At 49.3% G+C, this 17889-nt stretch overlaps 1 protein-coding gene across 6 annotated transcripts in view; it reads left to right on the forward strand.

Annotated features, from left to right (window-relative positions):
• Ena (ENAH actin regulator enabled) overlaps positions 1-2238 on the forward strand; it is a 119934-nt gene extending 117696 nt beyond the window's left edge. For all 6 annotated transcript variants that reach the window (XM_077680401.1, XM_077680400.1, XM_077680403.1 and 3 more), the window contains one exon: positions 2067-2238. In XM_077680401.1, the coding sequence (XP_077536527.1) occupies positions 2067-2095 (29 nt within the window). In that variant the 3' untranslated portion in view covers positions 2096-2238. The remainder of the gene's footprint in view (positions 1-2066) is intronic.
• The last annotated feature ends 15651 nt before the right edge of the window (positions 2239-17889 follow it).

Here is a 17889-nt window from a genome sequence, read left to right on the forward strand (position 1 = left end):
TTACTCAGTGGGAAAGTGAACCCACGTCCTTTAGCTCGTTCTTTACAGTGCCATAGGCCATCAGACATGAAGTTCCAATGACTCCAAAAGCTCAAAACAGCACCTTGCAGACAACTATCGCCATCTGGCTTATTTATTGACAACTCCTTTTTGAGTTTCAGTTTTGTTTGTTCACATTTCAAGAGCGGAGGCCTCATAACGAGCGGAATGAAAACCCAAGGTAGCTCATAGTTGGGCGAAAGTGGTGCCAGATTTACTAAAATAATTTTCTGGCTTAGTACAATTGCCTATTTCTATTGTGCTTATACTTTCTTGTGCATTTTTTCTGTTTATCGTGCAACTAAACTCGGAATAATTGCAGCTCTCACAAAACTGGCGTTATGCATTTGAAAGTGCAAACTATAAGCTACAATTTCATGTATAACTATGCTAAATGTGTCCAGTTTCTCAAGACAAAAAAAATTTTTTTGTGGAAGTGCACAAAATCAGTCATTTTTCCACCGTAACGAAATAGTTAAGTGAAAAGTCCGATACGCTACCATAACTAAAAAAACTGAACATGGGACATGTAATCAGGAAAAGGGTGGTTCTGGATTACGTTCATCCTGACCCACAACTTGCCTGTTACTGTTATAACACTTCTGTTATTAGAATGCCAAACACTTTCATTCACTCAATGAACCCCTCTCTAATCCTTAAATAATTTTCCATGGCTTAGTTCCTTTTTTTACTGTTGGCGTGTGCAGTCTGAGTCAGTCTAGCTGACTTCCGAGAGACTTGTAAATCCAGTCATCCACGGCATTTTATTTAAACTGATAACAAATCAAAGCCCGTGAACTAGAAAACAGTACATACTGTTTATGTTTGCAATGTAGCCTTATTGAAGTTAAAGCCAATGCAAAGCCCACGAACTAGAAAAAAATATATACTTTTTATATACAGTAATCCCTCGTCATTAGGAAGTCAGCGGGACGGCCAAAAATTTCGTTATAAGCAGTGTTTCGATATAAGCAACAACTCGAGAAAAGCTAAAGCATTTGAGCTTTAATTGTGTCACAGCTGTGAGGATTCAAACCAAAACTTTATTAAACAGCAAAAAAGGCAGCGAGCTTTGGCTGTTTCAAGCTCTTGCTGGACGCGAGCAACCGCTGCTCTAATTTGGCCAAGCATTGCATGACGCTGCGGTCGCCACACATTAAAATGGCAGTGGCAGTGGCCACTTTTATAGGGGGCGTGCGGGCGTCACGGAACGCTGCGAGAGTTCCGCACTGGAAAGCGCCGCAAAAGCAGTGGCTCGAGTTTGAGGTCGTATTTGTTGAGCCAAAAAAACGATTAACCGCTTATTGTGGGTGCACAGCGCAACCATGAAAACCGAGCGGTTTTACACTAGGGGCTTTGCATGATGACTGGACAATTTTTTTCCCGAGCTGTGCAGCCATTAAATTAGCGACACAAGAGTTCTTTGGCGCCCTCCCGACACTGCTGATTCTATGGAACGAGTGTCGGTGTTCGTGCACCATCTCATCCACGCGATTGACCAATGTCCAGGAACAATATTCAATGCCCCTACCACGCATTTGGACCGTTTGTCTAAATTCGGATGGGGCGAATCGAGCATGACCGGCTCGAGAAAATCGCCGGGGAAACACCAGCTTGCGTTGACCCGCCATGTTGATAGCCTGACTCGTGCTGAGTCGCCGCCACTCGGCAACGCCTCCGCTCGCCACTTCGCTCTAAGCGGGTCAAGCTCTTCGTGCTCTTCGATTAATGCGGCCTAAAATGCATGTGTTTGGGTTGGGACCAGAAGAAATTTCGAATAAAGCGATATTTCGAGTAAAGCGAGTTCGTTATAAGGAGGGATTACAGTATTTGCAATGTATCCTTACTGAAAACAAAGCCAATCAATGGGAAAACAACAAATGTCATCTTTTTCGTACTTTTTTAGTAGCTGCAAATTAACCTTATTGCAGCATATTTATCCTTCAGCCATGAGGTGTTTCGATGTCTACATTCCAATTAACTCCATTAATTGTTTCTGTTGACCCGTTTCCCCCCACCCTTCGTAGCTATCAAGATCGAATTGAACCGAAGATAAGGACTGGGCTGGCTGCCAGACTGGGCTGTTGGTATTCGCCACCTTCCGACGCGGAACGTCGCCGTGGCTATGGATCTCTTCTTGCCTCTACAGAAAGCTGCCAGCAGAATATCGATGACATGTCTCCGCAGCAGCGAGCAGCGATGGACCGGCATTTCGAGTGGACCCGGTGGAGGAGACGGGGCTTTTATTCCCTCCTTTTTTAATGCAAACGAGTGGCTTAGGCTTAGTTTTACGCGTCGGCAGTTTCGGTGCGTGACGCCGCATCTGCCTCTTTTTATTGCACACGGGACGTCATCTTGCACTGGTGTTTCTCGAAGATCTTGTTGGAGAGAAATGGCGTTGACTTAGCGTCGCTCGCGGCGATACCGTGTCCGTCATCCATACACACTCATTTTGGATTCCTCTCGTCGGTTTTAGTTCTTATCACAATTTGCTTTTATTACAGTGCACGCAGCGTTATAATGTTCCGCTCACTCTCTACGTCCACTTCTTGCCCCGTAAATTATGACTGCAGACCTGAGTTGGGAAAAAAAAATAAAAAGACAGCCTTGCTTTTATGCTAGCGGTTTTTGTCGAGGGAAGGATCGGTAAGGAATTAATGCCAAGAAAGCGGGAGAAGGCAAGTGTGTGAGCTGGGTGCAAGTTGTCGACGACTCAAACACCTCTGCGAAGTTTTCGAAGTTTGTAGCTCTGCTCTCTGGGTTTCTCGGGGTGACCCCGCGCAGACTCGACAAAATCGCGCTGAGCTCGTTGTAACTCGTAAGCTGTGGTTCTTTTTGGACAGCCGCGTTATTAAACTGTTCAGCGCGCTTACAGAGTTCAGTCGTACTAAGCCTAGGCTCACAATGCGGGGTGCGTCGTAAATCGAAGCGGCGTATATCGAGAGCATCGTGCGAGAATGCGACCCGAACCGACGCGCGTGGCCGGTCTTTTGTAGACACGCAGCGATCGAGGCGCGGAGGGTGCAGTTTTGATTCTTGCCTTACGAATGGAGAGATGTCTTTTCTATGAGAAGTGGAAGGCTTACTTGTGCATGTTTGTACCTTTGGAGACAATGTAACTCTCGGTACTCTGTGTCCTCTGTCGCCGCCGTTTTTTTCTTGCATTGCGACACCCCCCTTGCCCCCCAGCGTAAGCTGTGTACGTGCTAGCCATGGATCAAAGCTGGCGACAGGCCAGGCTGGGATGCGCGGCGTTTCTGTAACTGTATCGCACTCCCTCACAAAAGACCTCTTGTGTCAGAGTCTGTGATGTTTATGATAGCGAGGAACGATACTTTTTCTTTTCCCTTGTGCTTACACAACTGAGGTTTTGCCGCTGCTTGCGTGTCTTCGAGTGTCTGTGTGCGCGCATGCATGTGTGACGACGGGAATCGTGGCTGTTTCAAGGTAGCCTGGAGGTTTTGCAGTGCAAGTAGTTTGGTTGTTTTTCTATAGGTTTGAAGGGTATACTTGCGCCTTTCGTTTGTTCCTTTGTGTGCCTTTTCGCGACGACTGGAGTTTTGTGCGGTAGGGCTGGCATTTTGTGGTAGCTGTCATTTGGCTCCACTCTGGTGGATTCGCTCGGCCTGATGATGATATCTTCCGAACACTGCTGCAGCGACAGTACCGGCCAATTACTTTAACTGTACACACATTTTAAAGGAACCAATTGTGGAGTTCTACTCGCATGGTTACTCGATTCCTTGGTATAAAAAGAAACTGGAGAAAAAGTGTGTGAGGTCTTGACCGATAGGTGCGGTTCAAAAGTCATATACGTACATTGTGCTGTAGTATGCTGCGTCAAAACAAGTGCTTATTTTTAAGTACAATAAAAGGCCATTTTGTTTAGTTATAACCGATTCTGAAATGGCACAGTACTGCTGCTCAGTGCGTATCACTATTTCCTTTCTTCCTTTCCAATATTGTAATGCTGTTGCGACGTTTTTTGTTTGTTTGAAAGGGTATATATAGTCATTTTGCTTCGACTTCTGTGAATTAGCTCTTGCTGGTCAAGATGAGTGGAGGTTTGATGCTGTCGTCTGTGTGCCGTACTACCCAATGTCAAAAAAATATGCGACGGAACAACTGCGCGAGCTCTTCTTTTTTCTTTCTCGAGTGTGGACCTGCTACTTGACGCAAGCATGTTCCGCGTTGCGTCACTCGTGTGCTGTTTTGTGGAGATTTTCTACAAGCCGATCTCTTCATTCGTCGTGTTGGTGGTGCTGTAGGTGTGAGATACGGAGCCAAATTTGTAAATAAGCGAGAGCACGATGATGATTGCTTTCTCGTTTGCTCATTTTCTTGTAGGAACTGCGCTTAGGTCTTTCACTTCTTTCATTTTGTTTTCCTTCGTTGATTATCTCTGTCGCTTAGCACTCTCACGCACATTGGAGAGTGGCGCGGCGTTTCATGTTCTCCTTGTTTTAAACAAAATGTGTTTCTTTCGTGTGTGTGTGTGTGTGGGTATGAGTGAGAAATATCGCACAAAATCTTTGCGCTTCCTTTCCGTGAAGTCTTGCGTCGAGTCGAGGTCGTGGGCTGCTTCATTTTGACAATGTTTGCACCGAATTTTCCTGCACTGGGTTCGAACAATTTGTACTGCCGTCTTTTTCGCACGGGGCTCAAGTTCCTGTTTTCCTGCTGTTGTCCTTTTTGACTTGGTTCCAGCGACCAACCTTCGGCCAGTCATTTGGAGGAAAGTTCTGCTCCTAACTTTGGCACAACTCTTTCCATTCTGCAATATCACGAGGTTCCTACCTTTTTCATGCCTTCTGCCCCCGATAGACTGCTGAAGTTGCTTTAATAATTGTTTTGTGCGTTGCAGTCATCTCGCCAGTTCGAACACACTGCGCGCGTCATTACTGCGAATCCGTGTTCCTTCAAGTTCGTTCTAAATTCAGGCTTGCAAACTTCTCGTTGGAAAGCATATATTGGATGAAATTGGAATTTTTTGCCAATGCCCTCTCTCATTTCAACTAACCTTCAAATCTAATCTGTACACCTGTTTGTTTGATGCAATATATCCTATGTTGAGATGAGTGTTTTTTGTTTTCTTGCCTAGAATGAGCTGCGTGTAGATTTTCTTCACATCATTACGTTTCCTCCATTTGTACAGACTGCAGTATTTATTTTTTAAATGCCACGGTGCGGCACGCTGTACATTGTAGTACGTTTTTAATTGTCCCAGAAGAAGGAATTGTGTAAGGCATGCCTACATTCCTTTTTTGTGCTCCGCCCTTCAAGGCGTGTTGTATTACTGGCTGCATGATAGCACCACTTGTAGCGTAAGGTGGCCAGCGGGGAAGGCCAAGGTTTTCTTACTTTTCTCTCTTAATTTTTTGGGCAAGCTTCTTAATTCTGGATACGTTTCTACTGCTGTTAGCACCTGTTGTGTGAATTAGTTACTACGTTCTTTTCGTTTTTGCGAATCTTTTAAAATGGGGGATGCTGATGAGTGTGGGGTATGTACCGCTGTTGCGACTTGCGCAGTGGTTACAGAGAATGACTGAGTGATGCGGTTGCAAGTTTTCTTTTTAGCCAAAGACCCCGAGTGTGCTGAAAGTCGTCGTCAGCTGTCGCCCGCAGCCGTGCGAGGTTGCAGTCCCGTTCGAATTTTCCGCCAATTCGCGAAGGCTGCACACCTGCGTTGCTGACATCGAGGGGTGCAGATTTCCGGTTTCTCGATTTGCCGGTGTTTGTTTTTATTGTCGGACTGTTGTGAAGTACGCCAGGCACTGCGAGGATGGGCCGACTGTGTGTTTGTGTGTGCGTTTTTCCCTTTCCCCCCGAGTGAATTAGAGCTCTGTTTGTCTTCTCGAAGCCTTGTTACTCTTATTTCCGTCTATTTTCATTGCACTCAGTTGAACAAGAGCTTTCCATTGCTGGGAACGTGTGGGCATGCGATACATGAGTGCGAATAAACATTCAGAGAAACACTTGATTTGGTGTCTTTTTTGTACTTTGGGATTAATGGCAGCTTACGACTGTGGCATTGGATGGGTGATTAATCAAAGGGGCCCTGAAGGCAGGTCTTCTTAACAGGGCGATGGTATGCCTTGGGTTGATAAAAAGGGCACTACCGTAGGTAAGCCGCCTGCAAAACTTTTTGTAATGAAAGTTTTCTCTGACTGGAGTTCTCAGCATGACTTGGGCTAATGGCTATAATATATCCAGACTCTGCAGTAGTGAGCGTGCGAGTCAGAGTTCAGCGCTTAGTAGAGAACTTGCAAATTCCTCCTGCGTTGTTCATGCCTGGCTCCATAGCTCGGCAAAACTGGATGCCACTCACTCACACTCGCTCAAAAAATTGTGTTTATCCTAACGCACTCACTCACACTCACCACTCCACCCGCACTCACTCGCACTCACGCTCGCCACTTCGTCCTTACTATTCCCACTCGCTCACTCTCGCCACTAGTCCCCACTGCTCACGCTCGCCACTCGTCCCCACAACTCGTGCTCACGCTCTCCACTCGCACTCACTCACGTTCACGCTCACCACTCCGCTCTCCCAACTCGCTCCCGCTCACGCATGCCACTCGTCCTCACCACTCGCACTCACGCTCACCACTTGTCGTCACAACTCGCACTCACTTACGCTCACGCTCACCACTCATCCCCACCACTCTCACTCGCACTCACGCTCACCACTCATTGTCACCACTCGCACTCACTCGCGCTCGTGCTCACCACTCGCATTCGCCGCTTACACTCCCTCGCACTCACCACTTGCAATGGCCACTCACATGCACTCTCCACTCCCATCACTCACTCACGCTCACTCACAACCACCGCTAATTCACATTCCAACTGACTTTGTTTTTTTACAGCACGGGAGTTTAAACTTCGCCTTTATTGTAAACTACATGAATCGTTCCATTTTGTGGAGGCCTTCAATGCGGCCCTATTGACACCGACACCATTATGTTACGTGAAGCCAAAAAAAAAAGGGGGGGTGTTTTAAGAGATAACCTTCACATTGGCTATGGGGTATGAGGCATGCTCCAAAAGAATCCAATCCTACCAACTTGATCCAACTGAAAAAAAAAGCCTGTATTACGAAAATTAAAGCGCGAAGCTTACGGCCAGCGGCCCGCCGAACACACGGCCCGGGTTTTAGGTAACCCTCTGGTTAGGCGGCCCTCAAGGGGGCCGCTTAAACGCTGGGTCGCGTCTTCGGCGGGCCGCTTGCGCTCGAGGCTGCCTGAACTGCCGCTTTATAAGCGGCTTTAAATTGACGCAGCAGCCCGCCTGCATGCGGGTAGGATAACCAGGAATTGACTAAGAGTGTATAACAAACGCTTTCGCGAGGGCATTTAGGGACACTGTAAATAAATAAGTAAATAAACGTGGTGAGTTTTGAGGGCAATAACTTTGCGTTCCGGATTACTTTTCGTGTGTATATCTATGTGTCTGAGGTCATGTTTTGTAAACGTTTTTACCTCTTTTTCTCTGTAATGCCCTCCGTTCAATGAAACTGTGTAGCCGTCAGAAATAGATATGAAATACATTCAAAGAGGGTAAGACAGCCTTCATTTATCTAGCCTGTTTAGCAGCTCATATGGGTTGTGTAGATGTTTGGTTAACAAAAGATGCGGCACGTCTTATCTCGCGTGGTCATCAATAGACCGTGATTTTATTTTTCGGTACTTTGATTGTATCGATGTTAAAGTAGGTTGTGATTTTTACAAGTACTAATGCGTCGATTTTGTTATGAGCGGCATTTGTCGTTTTCGCTGTCGGCAATACAGATATTTTCGGGCATGAAATACTTTCTGATTTGAGCTAAAATTTACCTTTCTCAGGAATGGGGTCTCGATTTTTCCTAAGTATGTATTCGGTTATTATAAGCACATGTCTTGATATGCCACTTTCAAAGCGGTAATCATCGCTGGACTCTCTTACGAAATGAACAAATTCTCGCAAATTTGCCAGAAGCCATTCATGATAACTTTTTATTATTGTATATGCTGTTTCGCTCAGATTCTACAAAAGAAAAAAAAAACACTGAAAATTTTGACAGCGGTGGCAAACATAAAAGAAATAGTCCTGTTCGGAAGAAAATCTTAGAAAAGCTGTTGCCATCTGTCAAAATACTGGCTAGCGCACGCAAATATTCCTATCTCGAAGGGCGCTATCCGAGCCACTAAAATTGCGCAGTCAATTCACTCTGGACAACCCTCCAAACAGTTTATTTCAAGAGTAATCCCAGGTGAAAAGGGCGCAGTGAGAGTGTCCAGCAAAACACCGCCACAAAAAGATTGAAAACGGCAAGCAAGGCGGCGGAACGCTACCGGAGCGCTTGGCCTTGAGCGCTTGGCGGAGACAAGGCGAGGGAGAGAGGCGGCGCCGCGTGGTCGCGCCGAATCGGCCCTCCTGACTTTAGCGTGGGCGTACTCATGGAGACGAGTTGCCTAGCGCCCGCCTCCCTCCCCGTCTCCCTTTCTAAACAGCGCCAACCTGCCACAGAGCAAAACCGCAGCTTGATCCTAAACTACACCGTCATGCGCGCGCGCCGGGCACAGAAACAAGTTCACGTCGAAAGTTTATACGAAATAACGGGGAGAATAAATCATCGGACACACACACAAGCACGAACAACACCCACGCAACACGCAAACACATACATGCGCGCGCGCACAAACGCACATGCACGCACACACACCAACGCACTTGAACACACGCACGCACACACATACGAACTCGCGCGCACGCACGCACTCATTTACTCACTCCCCCACTCACAAATTACGCTATCCGACTGCCGAGAACGCGTACTATTCGTCACACCCCACAGGGGTCACAGTACCCCTCCGCTAGTCTGCACGCCATCGGCACGCGGACGGCGATCTACATACGGGGCACAAAATATGAGGAACACTAGACTGTGGAGCCCTTTTCAGCGAATCAGCGCAGCAAGCATGACGGGGACTGCAGTGTTTTGGCTGACCACAACGCTAAATACGAAAATAAAGCAGCAGAAGAAATTTCGCCTTCGTAACTCCTCCATGTTCGTAACTAGCTGCATGGTTGGCGACCGTGAACGGACAGAATGAAAAAAGCAAAATATGGGAGCCCAGGTCCCAATTTCAACTTGGTCAGGGGACAGCTCGTGGGTTGCATGTCTCAACAGTGATTTATGGGAATGTCCCTGTCTGCCACTATACGTGGTAATCAGTAACCTACACATAGCCGTCAGTGATTCCCCATCGAGTCGACCCACTAGTGACATTACTGGCTCATTTGGCAAAGGCAGACCAACGCTTTCAGCTTTACCTAGCCAACTAAAAAACATCGACACTACAGAAGCGAGCGTGACTTTGGAGCCAGGGTGTTAAAAACAGAATTAGTTTGCCTTTTTTTCTGAGGGCGAAAATGCACCATCTGACTCAGCAGCAAGCAAGGAGGCAAGCGGTTGCAAGCCGGCGTTTATTGCCGATTTTTTTTCTTTATGGCAAGTGGTCAATCTTAGAACTTGCCAGTTCACTTGCCAGTTCACCTCAATTAAAGGCTTTACTCACGGCATGCGGCCTAAACGGGGGCCCGGAATTAGGTGAAGGGGGAACGCGAATCTCCTCAAGGACGGCCTGAAGCGCTGTAATCTTGGCAACGCGCCGTGGGGTCGTCCAGACGTATCATTCTCGGGGGCTGGATCCGCTATTCCCGGCGGCTTATCCTTGCGAGGTACTTACTAGCAGATTATTTCGGCACTCGATATAGCAGGGTACTTGGGGCATCCCCTCAAGTCCTCCACTTGCTCAGGATGTGACGGAGACCCTCCGCGCTGCATCTCCGCGCTGGCTCTGCGGCTCAAGCGTTGTGCTGCTGAGCTCAAGGACGCGGGTTCGATCCCGGCAGCGGCGCACGTTAAAGATCACCAGGTGGTCAAAATTAATCCGGAGCCCTCCTCTACTGCAAGCATCAGGGCCGCTCGCGAGCACAAACTTGTCAGTTTGATCACGCATTCGAGTCATAACGTGCATGCACAAGTCTTTCGCGGCATTCCGCCTCTTTCACAACCCCACTGCGCATGCGCAATCCCCTAGCGGCCAAGTCCCTAAGCAGTCCAGTAGGGGCAGCAGACGACATTCCCCACAGCTCCCGCACAAGCGGGAAGGGGTCGTGGTTGTATTTACATTGTTTGATTTTTTGTGTGTGCTCGTTGTGCGCGGAACAATGCCCACAACTTGTGCTGCGTTCCGCTGTAACTCGGAGTGCCGAAAAGGGAACGATGTCGGCTTGTATCGCTTCCCGTCGGCCGCACGCGATCGGCTACGGCGGCTTGCGTCGCTCGCGTCGGCTCGGGTGTTGGGAACATTAGGCTTGGCATCCTGGCGGATGATCGCTGCTATCTGTGCAACTGCGAATAACAATCCGCAACACAACTTTTCACTACACTATCATCCCCTTTCTCGCATGTGGAACTCTATTTAAGTTATAACTGCCGTTTGAGCGATCGGTGACCAAGACATCTGCGTAGCCTGTTTCGATGCTCCCGCGCAGGTATCGCCATCTCTCGGCCGCTCGGCGCAACGCGCGCCGCGGCGACCGGTCAGCGTATACGCTTGCATCGCGGCAGATATATCTGATCGCCGCTTTTAAAATAAGCCCTGACAACAATCCCTAGCACAATTTTTCACCACACTAACACCTACTTTCTCGCATGTGGAACTTTTTAGCGATCAGATTGATTCAGAAGAGCAGCGACAAGCGCGGTTGCTACCGTGGTCTGCGCCGGTTCGAGCCGCTGAGTGCGCCGAGCTGGCAGGCGCGGCCGGCGTGTGCGCGAACTGTTTCCGAAGGCAGGAAACGCTTCACGATTGCCTGCTTTATCCATTTTTTGCGATTAAACGCGCGGAATCTACAAATTCAGCTCAGCGATAGTCGTAGTTGACCATGGAGCAAAAACGGTGGGCTGAGCGACGCCGACGACGCATCGCATGCACGCATCGGGTCATGTGTCTCAAATTCACGAGTACGACTAGTCGTGGTGACAGTCGTAACGATCAGTCGCATGCGAATCGCGTGTACAAATCGTACATGTGTCCAGCGCTTCAGTCGCATGCGAATCGCGTGTACCAGTCGCATCGGGCCGTCTCAAAAGCGCTGGACACATGTACGATTTGTACACGCGATTCGCATGCGACTAATCGTTACGACTGTCACCACGACTAGTCGGAAGCGTGAATTTGAGACACATGACCCGATGCGTGCATGCGATGCGTCGTCGGCGTCGCTCCGCCCACCGTTTTTGCTCCATGGTCAACTACGACTATCGCTGAGCTGAATTTGTAGATTCCGCGCGTTTAATCGCAAAAAATGGATAAAGCAGGCAATCTTGAAGCGTTTCCTGCCTTCGGAAACAGTTCGCGCACACGCCGGCCGCGCCTGCCAGCTCGGACACTCAGCGGCTCGAACCGGCGCAGACCACGGTAGCAACCGCTTGTCGCTGCTCTTCTGAATCAATCTGATCGTTAAAATGAAGTTCCAGATGCGAGAAAGTAGGTGTTTGTGTGGTGAAAAATTGTGCTTGGGATTGTTATCAGGGCTTATTTTAAAAGCGGCGATCAGATATCTGCCGCGATGCAAGCGTATACGCTGACCGGCCCCCGCGGCGCGCGGCGGGCGGTGCGCCGACCGGTCGAGAGATGGCAATACCTGCGCGGAAGCATCGAAACAGGCTACGCAGATGTTCAACTACGACGATCGCTGAGCTGAATTTGTAGATTCCGCGCGTTTGTTGGCAAGAAATTGATAAAGCAGGCAATCGCGAAGTGTTTTCTGCCTTCGGAAACAGTCCGCGCACACGCCGGTCGCGCCTGCCAGCTCGGCACACTCAGCGGCTCGAACCGGCGCAGACCACGGTAGCAACCGCGCTTGTCGCTGCTCTTCTGAATCAATCTGATCGCTAAAAAGAAGTAGCTTATGCGAGAAAAGGGATGATAGTGTGGTGAAAAGTTGTGTTACGGATTGTCATTCGCAGTTACACAGATAGCGGCAATCAAATATCCGCCAGGATGCTAAGCCTACAGTTTCCAACACCCGAGCCGACCAGAGCAACGCACGCCGGTTGCGGGGGGTTGGGGCTCAGCGGGCTCTCATTGGCTGTGGCCTCACGACGATTGCAACGATGGCACGACTGCATCTGGCTTGCCAGACGCACGTCGTGAGCCTCCTCCGACCTGCGATCGACGCCAAAACGGGTCCTAACGATCAATCGTAACGATCAGTCGCATGCGAATCGCGTGTACCAGTCGTACATGTGTCCAGCGCTAAATTCACGCGTACGACTAGTCGTGGCGACAGTCGTAACGATCAGTCGCATGCGAATCGCGTGTACCAATCGTACATGTGTCCAGCGCTTAAATGCATTTTGCGAACTGCCGGCCTTTGTTGAGCTGGCGATCGCACTTCATGCCAGACGACTCCAAGTACTGCTCGCTCTGCTACTCGGACGGCACACCCGGCACACGGATCTGTCCGAGATTTCTTTGCCAGCCCTCATTCAGTGATAAGAAGCCGCCTGGTATTATGTGATGACCAGGGGCTGTCATCTTAAGGCGTTATAACACCAACACAGAAGAAAAACTTCGGCTGCTCCTCGCCGTAATGTGGGATTGCCGTGCATACAACGAGAACGCAGCCGGAGGAAACGCCGGCAAACCCTACGGCTTCAACTTCCGCTAGGCACGCTAGGTGGCAGCACACCGCAATGAAAGAGGCGGAATGTGAAGAAGAAAAACTGCGACTCTCTCCCCATGTCCTCTTCCGCGGTGTTCCGCCGCTCTCGGAAACCGCTCGTCACGGCCCACGGGGGTGCCGTAGTGAAAGCCCGGGCAAGCATGAGTGGTTCCGCCGCGCCTTCTTCGTTCAAATTGTTCGGAGGAAAGGGCGCGGGAGGCTGCTTGCATGTACAGCGCACGCTGAAGCCACTCTTTTTCGCTCCTCAGAATCGGTTGCCAGAAAAGCTTTTGCCTGTTTCAGTTAGACAAAATGGTTAAAAAGGAACCAGGAGAACCAACTGGTATGGGCTGGAAGCGTTCTCAGGCTCTGGCTTAGTCGAGTCCTTAGACGTACCTAGTGCAGCGCGTGAATGCAAGTGGTTGGTTGCGAGAACAAATTGGTAGAAACACTTTTGAATACGAGCAAATGTGAGTACAGATTCAGTATGAGTGCAATTGAGTGAGTTCGAGTAGTACTCGTGAGTCGTGAGTACACATTGAGTATACGAATACAAGTGAGTACAGATTGAGTGCGAATGGCAACAGATTGACTAAGAATGAGTACGGATTCAGTACGAGTAGTCGTGAGGACTGATGAGTTTGAGTACAAGTGATTGCGGTTACAAATGAGTATGTGATGAGTGAGTACGAGCGATTTTGAGTACAGACGAGCTTTTTCAGTCTGAGTTTGAGTGAGTACAGCGTGGAGGGGAAAAAAAATGTGACTGAGTTTGAGCGAGTTCTTTCTGTTTTGTCGACCGATGCTGCAGTATACGGAAAGTTGATCAACTAAGGTTATTCGGCTCATTGTGCATCCATAAAAAGAGCTGAGAAAGTGCGAGAAACGACGCCAAGGAATTTTTGCAACTGTTTATTTTCCAATAACATACAAGCGTCCGACAGATATACAGCGCTGTTTTCTCTTTCTTTCCTTCTTTCATTCTCTCTCTCTCTTTCTGTTCCTATTTCTCTGTCTTTCTTCCTTCGTTCCTTCATTCCTTCCTTTCTCTCTCTCTATCTCCCTCCCTCTCTATCTCTTCAGTTTGACTACTACTAAACTACGTGGGTATAACAACGCGGCGCCCAGCAACAACTGACGGAGTCTGTGTACATAACGGTTATGCCAGCGCCGAAAATAGCGTCTGTCCTAGACGAGCCCCCCCTTATACGTGGGCGGCTCGGAATAGCTTCGACGAGTGGCTGGAAGGGTAAATATTAGTTGCTTCGGCAGGCGGGGGGCCCCCGGCGTGGCTGGGGAAGCAACGGGAGCTGGCGAACAACGCGCACGCATTGACTGGACTCTGTCGACAAGCTTCTGAGTGCCCGTCTATTCGACTCGCATGTGTGAACTCGAGAAGTTTAAGAGCTGTCCAGGCGCGGCGTTTTCTCGGGAAGACGAGCGGCATCGCTATATTAAGGCGAAAGTCTTACGTTCCCCATGAGGCAAAAAATTACCGGCGCACTTAGGTCTGCTGCTTACGTGCTTTGAAGGCGAAAAATCTGTGATAGCAACGACTTCTTTACAGATACATCGTATACATTTCGCGTCACTTTCTTCGCGTTCGCTTCTTTGTCATTTGGCGACAATCACTTGCACCGGCTTCTTCTACTCACGCGCCTTCACGTTCAGATGTCATGCGGCAGGCACTTCTCCCAAACTTTTACGCGCTTCCAGTTCCTAGTTTTGTGGGTTTTGGGGAGCGGGCCCCTTAGCCCCTCAAAGGTCAATCCCCCAAGTTGGTATGTGCCACAGGACTCTGGTGCCACGAAGAAAGGAACAACGACGACAACTTCTGTTCCAGCGCTGGCAGCGTGCGGATATAGCGCAGCGGTAGAGCGCTTGGCTCCCGCTCTGGAATCCCGGGTCCAAATCCCATGCGAACACGTTCTTTCTTACTCTTTAGAGCGGGGGGCATTCTCTTGACCGGACAACGACGGTTTTTCACACAATAGGACACCTAAAGCTGTCGCCTCGAAAATAAACAAACAAACAAGAAAACAAACGAACAAACAAACAAGCAAGCAAGCAAGCAAACAAACAAACAAGCAAAATGACGTTGTCAGTACAGGGGATGGATGGCCTCAAAATTTCACGTGCGTGCGTAGAATACAGCGTTCGAACAAAAGAGTGACAAGATAAGAATTAAGACACACACACACACACACACAAATAAAAGACTGCGAGCCCTTTTCGGTTGCACGAGCGCGCGCGACTCATAGCTGCGCGTCTGGGAAGGCCGTTTCTCGGTATGAGAAGTGCTTCCACGTCGAGTGTTAGCGGCAGGTTCTGCGGCGGTTATGTGCGGCCAACTCCGCAAGTACGCGAGCAAGGTCGAAACGCACAAGGCGTACAACGGCAGCGAAAGCCATAATGCATTACCACTCAGGCCACGCAAGCCCCAAGGAATTTTTCCACGCTAAGGATTTTTCTGCAGGAGCTGCATTTATGGTGCAAGCGAGTCGCAATAACGCCCCGAATCAAATCTTCAGATGTTCACCTCGCCAACTTATGGAGCCAACGCCTCGATGCATTGCGCGAATACAGGAAGCAAGGAAAACCGTCTCGGCTGCGCCGTCGCCTCAACCGTATAACGGCTGAGGCACGCGATTATGCGGCTAAGCTTGCCTCGGAAAGGTGGCGTGACATGTGCTCGCGTTTTAATGGTAATATGAGAGAGAAAGAGGGCACCGACCAAGTAACGAAAAAGAAAAAGAAAAACTTAAAAGACGTTTCGGCTCCCGCACGGGAGCCTTGTTCACAATGAAATTTATTGCAGAGAAAAACGGCCTTAAGTAGGCTTTAAAACATGACGTAGGCAGCATGCATACATTGGGTGCAAGGTTCCGATGTTGCGATTGAGGGTGTTAGGCGTTGTCTGTATTATTAGCGATTCTAAATTTAATCTTGCGGCCAAATTCTTCTCCGTAGTGATGATGCGTGCAATGATGCGGTGCCCTCTTTCTCTCTCAAATGTACCCTCCCGACCAGACGGTTGTCCGTCAAACCCTTGACTTAATGATAATATGAATGGGCCCCAAATCATGGCACCTTTTTCGTAGCTGGCAAGGAAAATCGAAGAAACGCACCGCTGCCCAAGCAGTCGCCCTTCGCCAGCAAATATCCGAAGCTCAGCTGGCCCTCCAGGCAGGCGATGTATTTTTCCCCCAGCCAGCGACTTTGCCTGATCCGAAAATATACTCTCGGAACTCAGAACCAGAGAAGTCCGACGATCACCTTTCCACAAGTCTGGCCGACATAGATCAACCATTCTCTATGACCGAGCTGCACGCAGCTTTGACAAGGGCGAATCCTCGTAGCGCCCCAGGCCTGGATAACGTCACCATCGCAGAACTCCGGAACCTCCCAGAATCTTCCTTACGTCTTCTGTTGGACGGGATTAACCTGGTTTCGAGGACCGGCACGTTTCCTGATGTCTGGCGTGACGCCCTTGTCAAACCCATTCCAAAGCCCGGAAAACCACCGAATGACCTTGCCGATCTACGACCCATATCCCTCACGAGCAACCTCTGTAAACTGGTTGAACGCATGGTTCTAGAGCGCCTCAATTGGCAGCTTGAGAAAACTGATACGTTTCACTCGCATCAAATCGACTTCCGCCAAGGCCTGAGCACGCAGGATATTCTGCTCATGCTGCATCACCAGGTCCTCAGTGCTCACTCAGCAGTACAGACACGGACGGTGGTGGCGGTGGATGTCCGTAAAGCCTACGACTCCGTCCCACATAAAGCTGTGATAGAAAGCGCAGACGTTGCTGGAGTACGTAGACATATGCTTACATTCATTAAAAATTTATTGTACAATCGAACCTACAGAGTGCAAGTGGGAGAATACATCGAACCATCTTGCCCAAACAGGATTGGAGTACCCCAGGGTGCAGTCCTCTCGCCTATTCTGTTCAATCTAGTAATGGCACGCCTCCCGCCCTTGCTTGAGGAAATTCCATCATTAAATTTCGGCATTACGTTGATGACATCACCATTTGGGCTACGACTGGAGCACCTGGCGAACAGGAAGGGACATTACAGCTTGGCCTAGATGTCATTAACACTTACCTTCAGACAATGGGAATGACTGCGTCTGCTGAAAAAACTAAATACGTGGTAGTTCTCAATGGCCCATTCATGAAAACCGAGGCTATCCGGAACTTTTTTTTCCCTCTCCATGGCAGGCCAACGGATACTCAGGAAACCTTCTATTCGGGTTCTAGGAGCATACATTGACCAAGATGGTAAAAGCACGAAATGGGTAAAGAAAGTAACCACGCAGTGCAAGTCCTTGCTGCATCTCATTCGCCGAGTCACAAGTATACATTGGGGTACGCAAGAGAGAAGGAGACGCGGCAGCTCGTAGGAGCTATAATCAATTCCCGCATTCTATATGCTTACAACTATCATGTCCTTACCCGCCGCCAGCAAGAGCAACTAGAGAAGATTAACCATGAGGCCATACGGATTGTTACGGGGTTGCCGAAATACACCCCCCTAAGTGAGCTTAATGCGCATGGTGGGATGAATTTGCTGTCGGAATTAGCCGAGCAAGCCCTCTCAGCCCAGAGGGACCGCCTTAGCAGCACTAACTCGGGACGTTCCATCTTAGACGAGCTTGGGATATTTCCCACAATGGCTGTTGGTTTACCCTCCCCACCCCCTCCATGGGCTGCGAGCATTCCATTGACGGATGGCAAGCCGCTTCTTCGTGGCATGGGACGCCTGCCACGGAATTCAGCAAGACGGCGCCGCTTGGCCAAGGCGCACAATTTTAGCGTCATGAACAAATCGCCCGTCACTCACACTATCGTATACACAGGCATGGCGGTGACTTCGGTGCTCCTACGAAATGATACTAGTGAGGATGACGAAAATGGCCCAGTACACGCTTGTGCGGTGGCCTGGGTTGACACCACCCATTGCGTCGCTAATGCGGGTCTCCTTACAAGTACTGCCACCGCCGACACAACATACAACAATTTACTTGCCCTCCTCCATGCTGCACAATGGGTGAGAAATACTTTCGAACCAAGGGACACACCACACAAGCTTTTGCTCTTCAATGATTCGGCCCGCGCAT

This window comes from Haemaphysalis longicornis, unplaced genomic scaffold (genome assembly GCF_048455015.1).
Source record: "Haemaphysalis longicornis isolate Haplotype H1 unplaced genomic scaffold, Haemaphysalis longicornis Haplotype H1 scaffold_8, whole genome shotgun sequence".
Lineage (NCBI taxonomy): Eukaryota > Metazoa > Arthropoda > Arachnida > Ixodida > Ixodidae > Haemaphysalis > Haemaphysalis longicornis.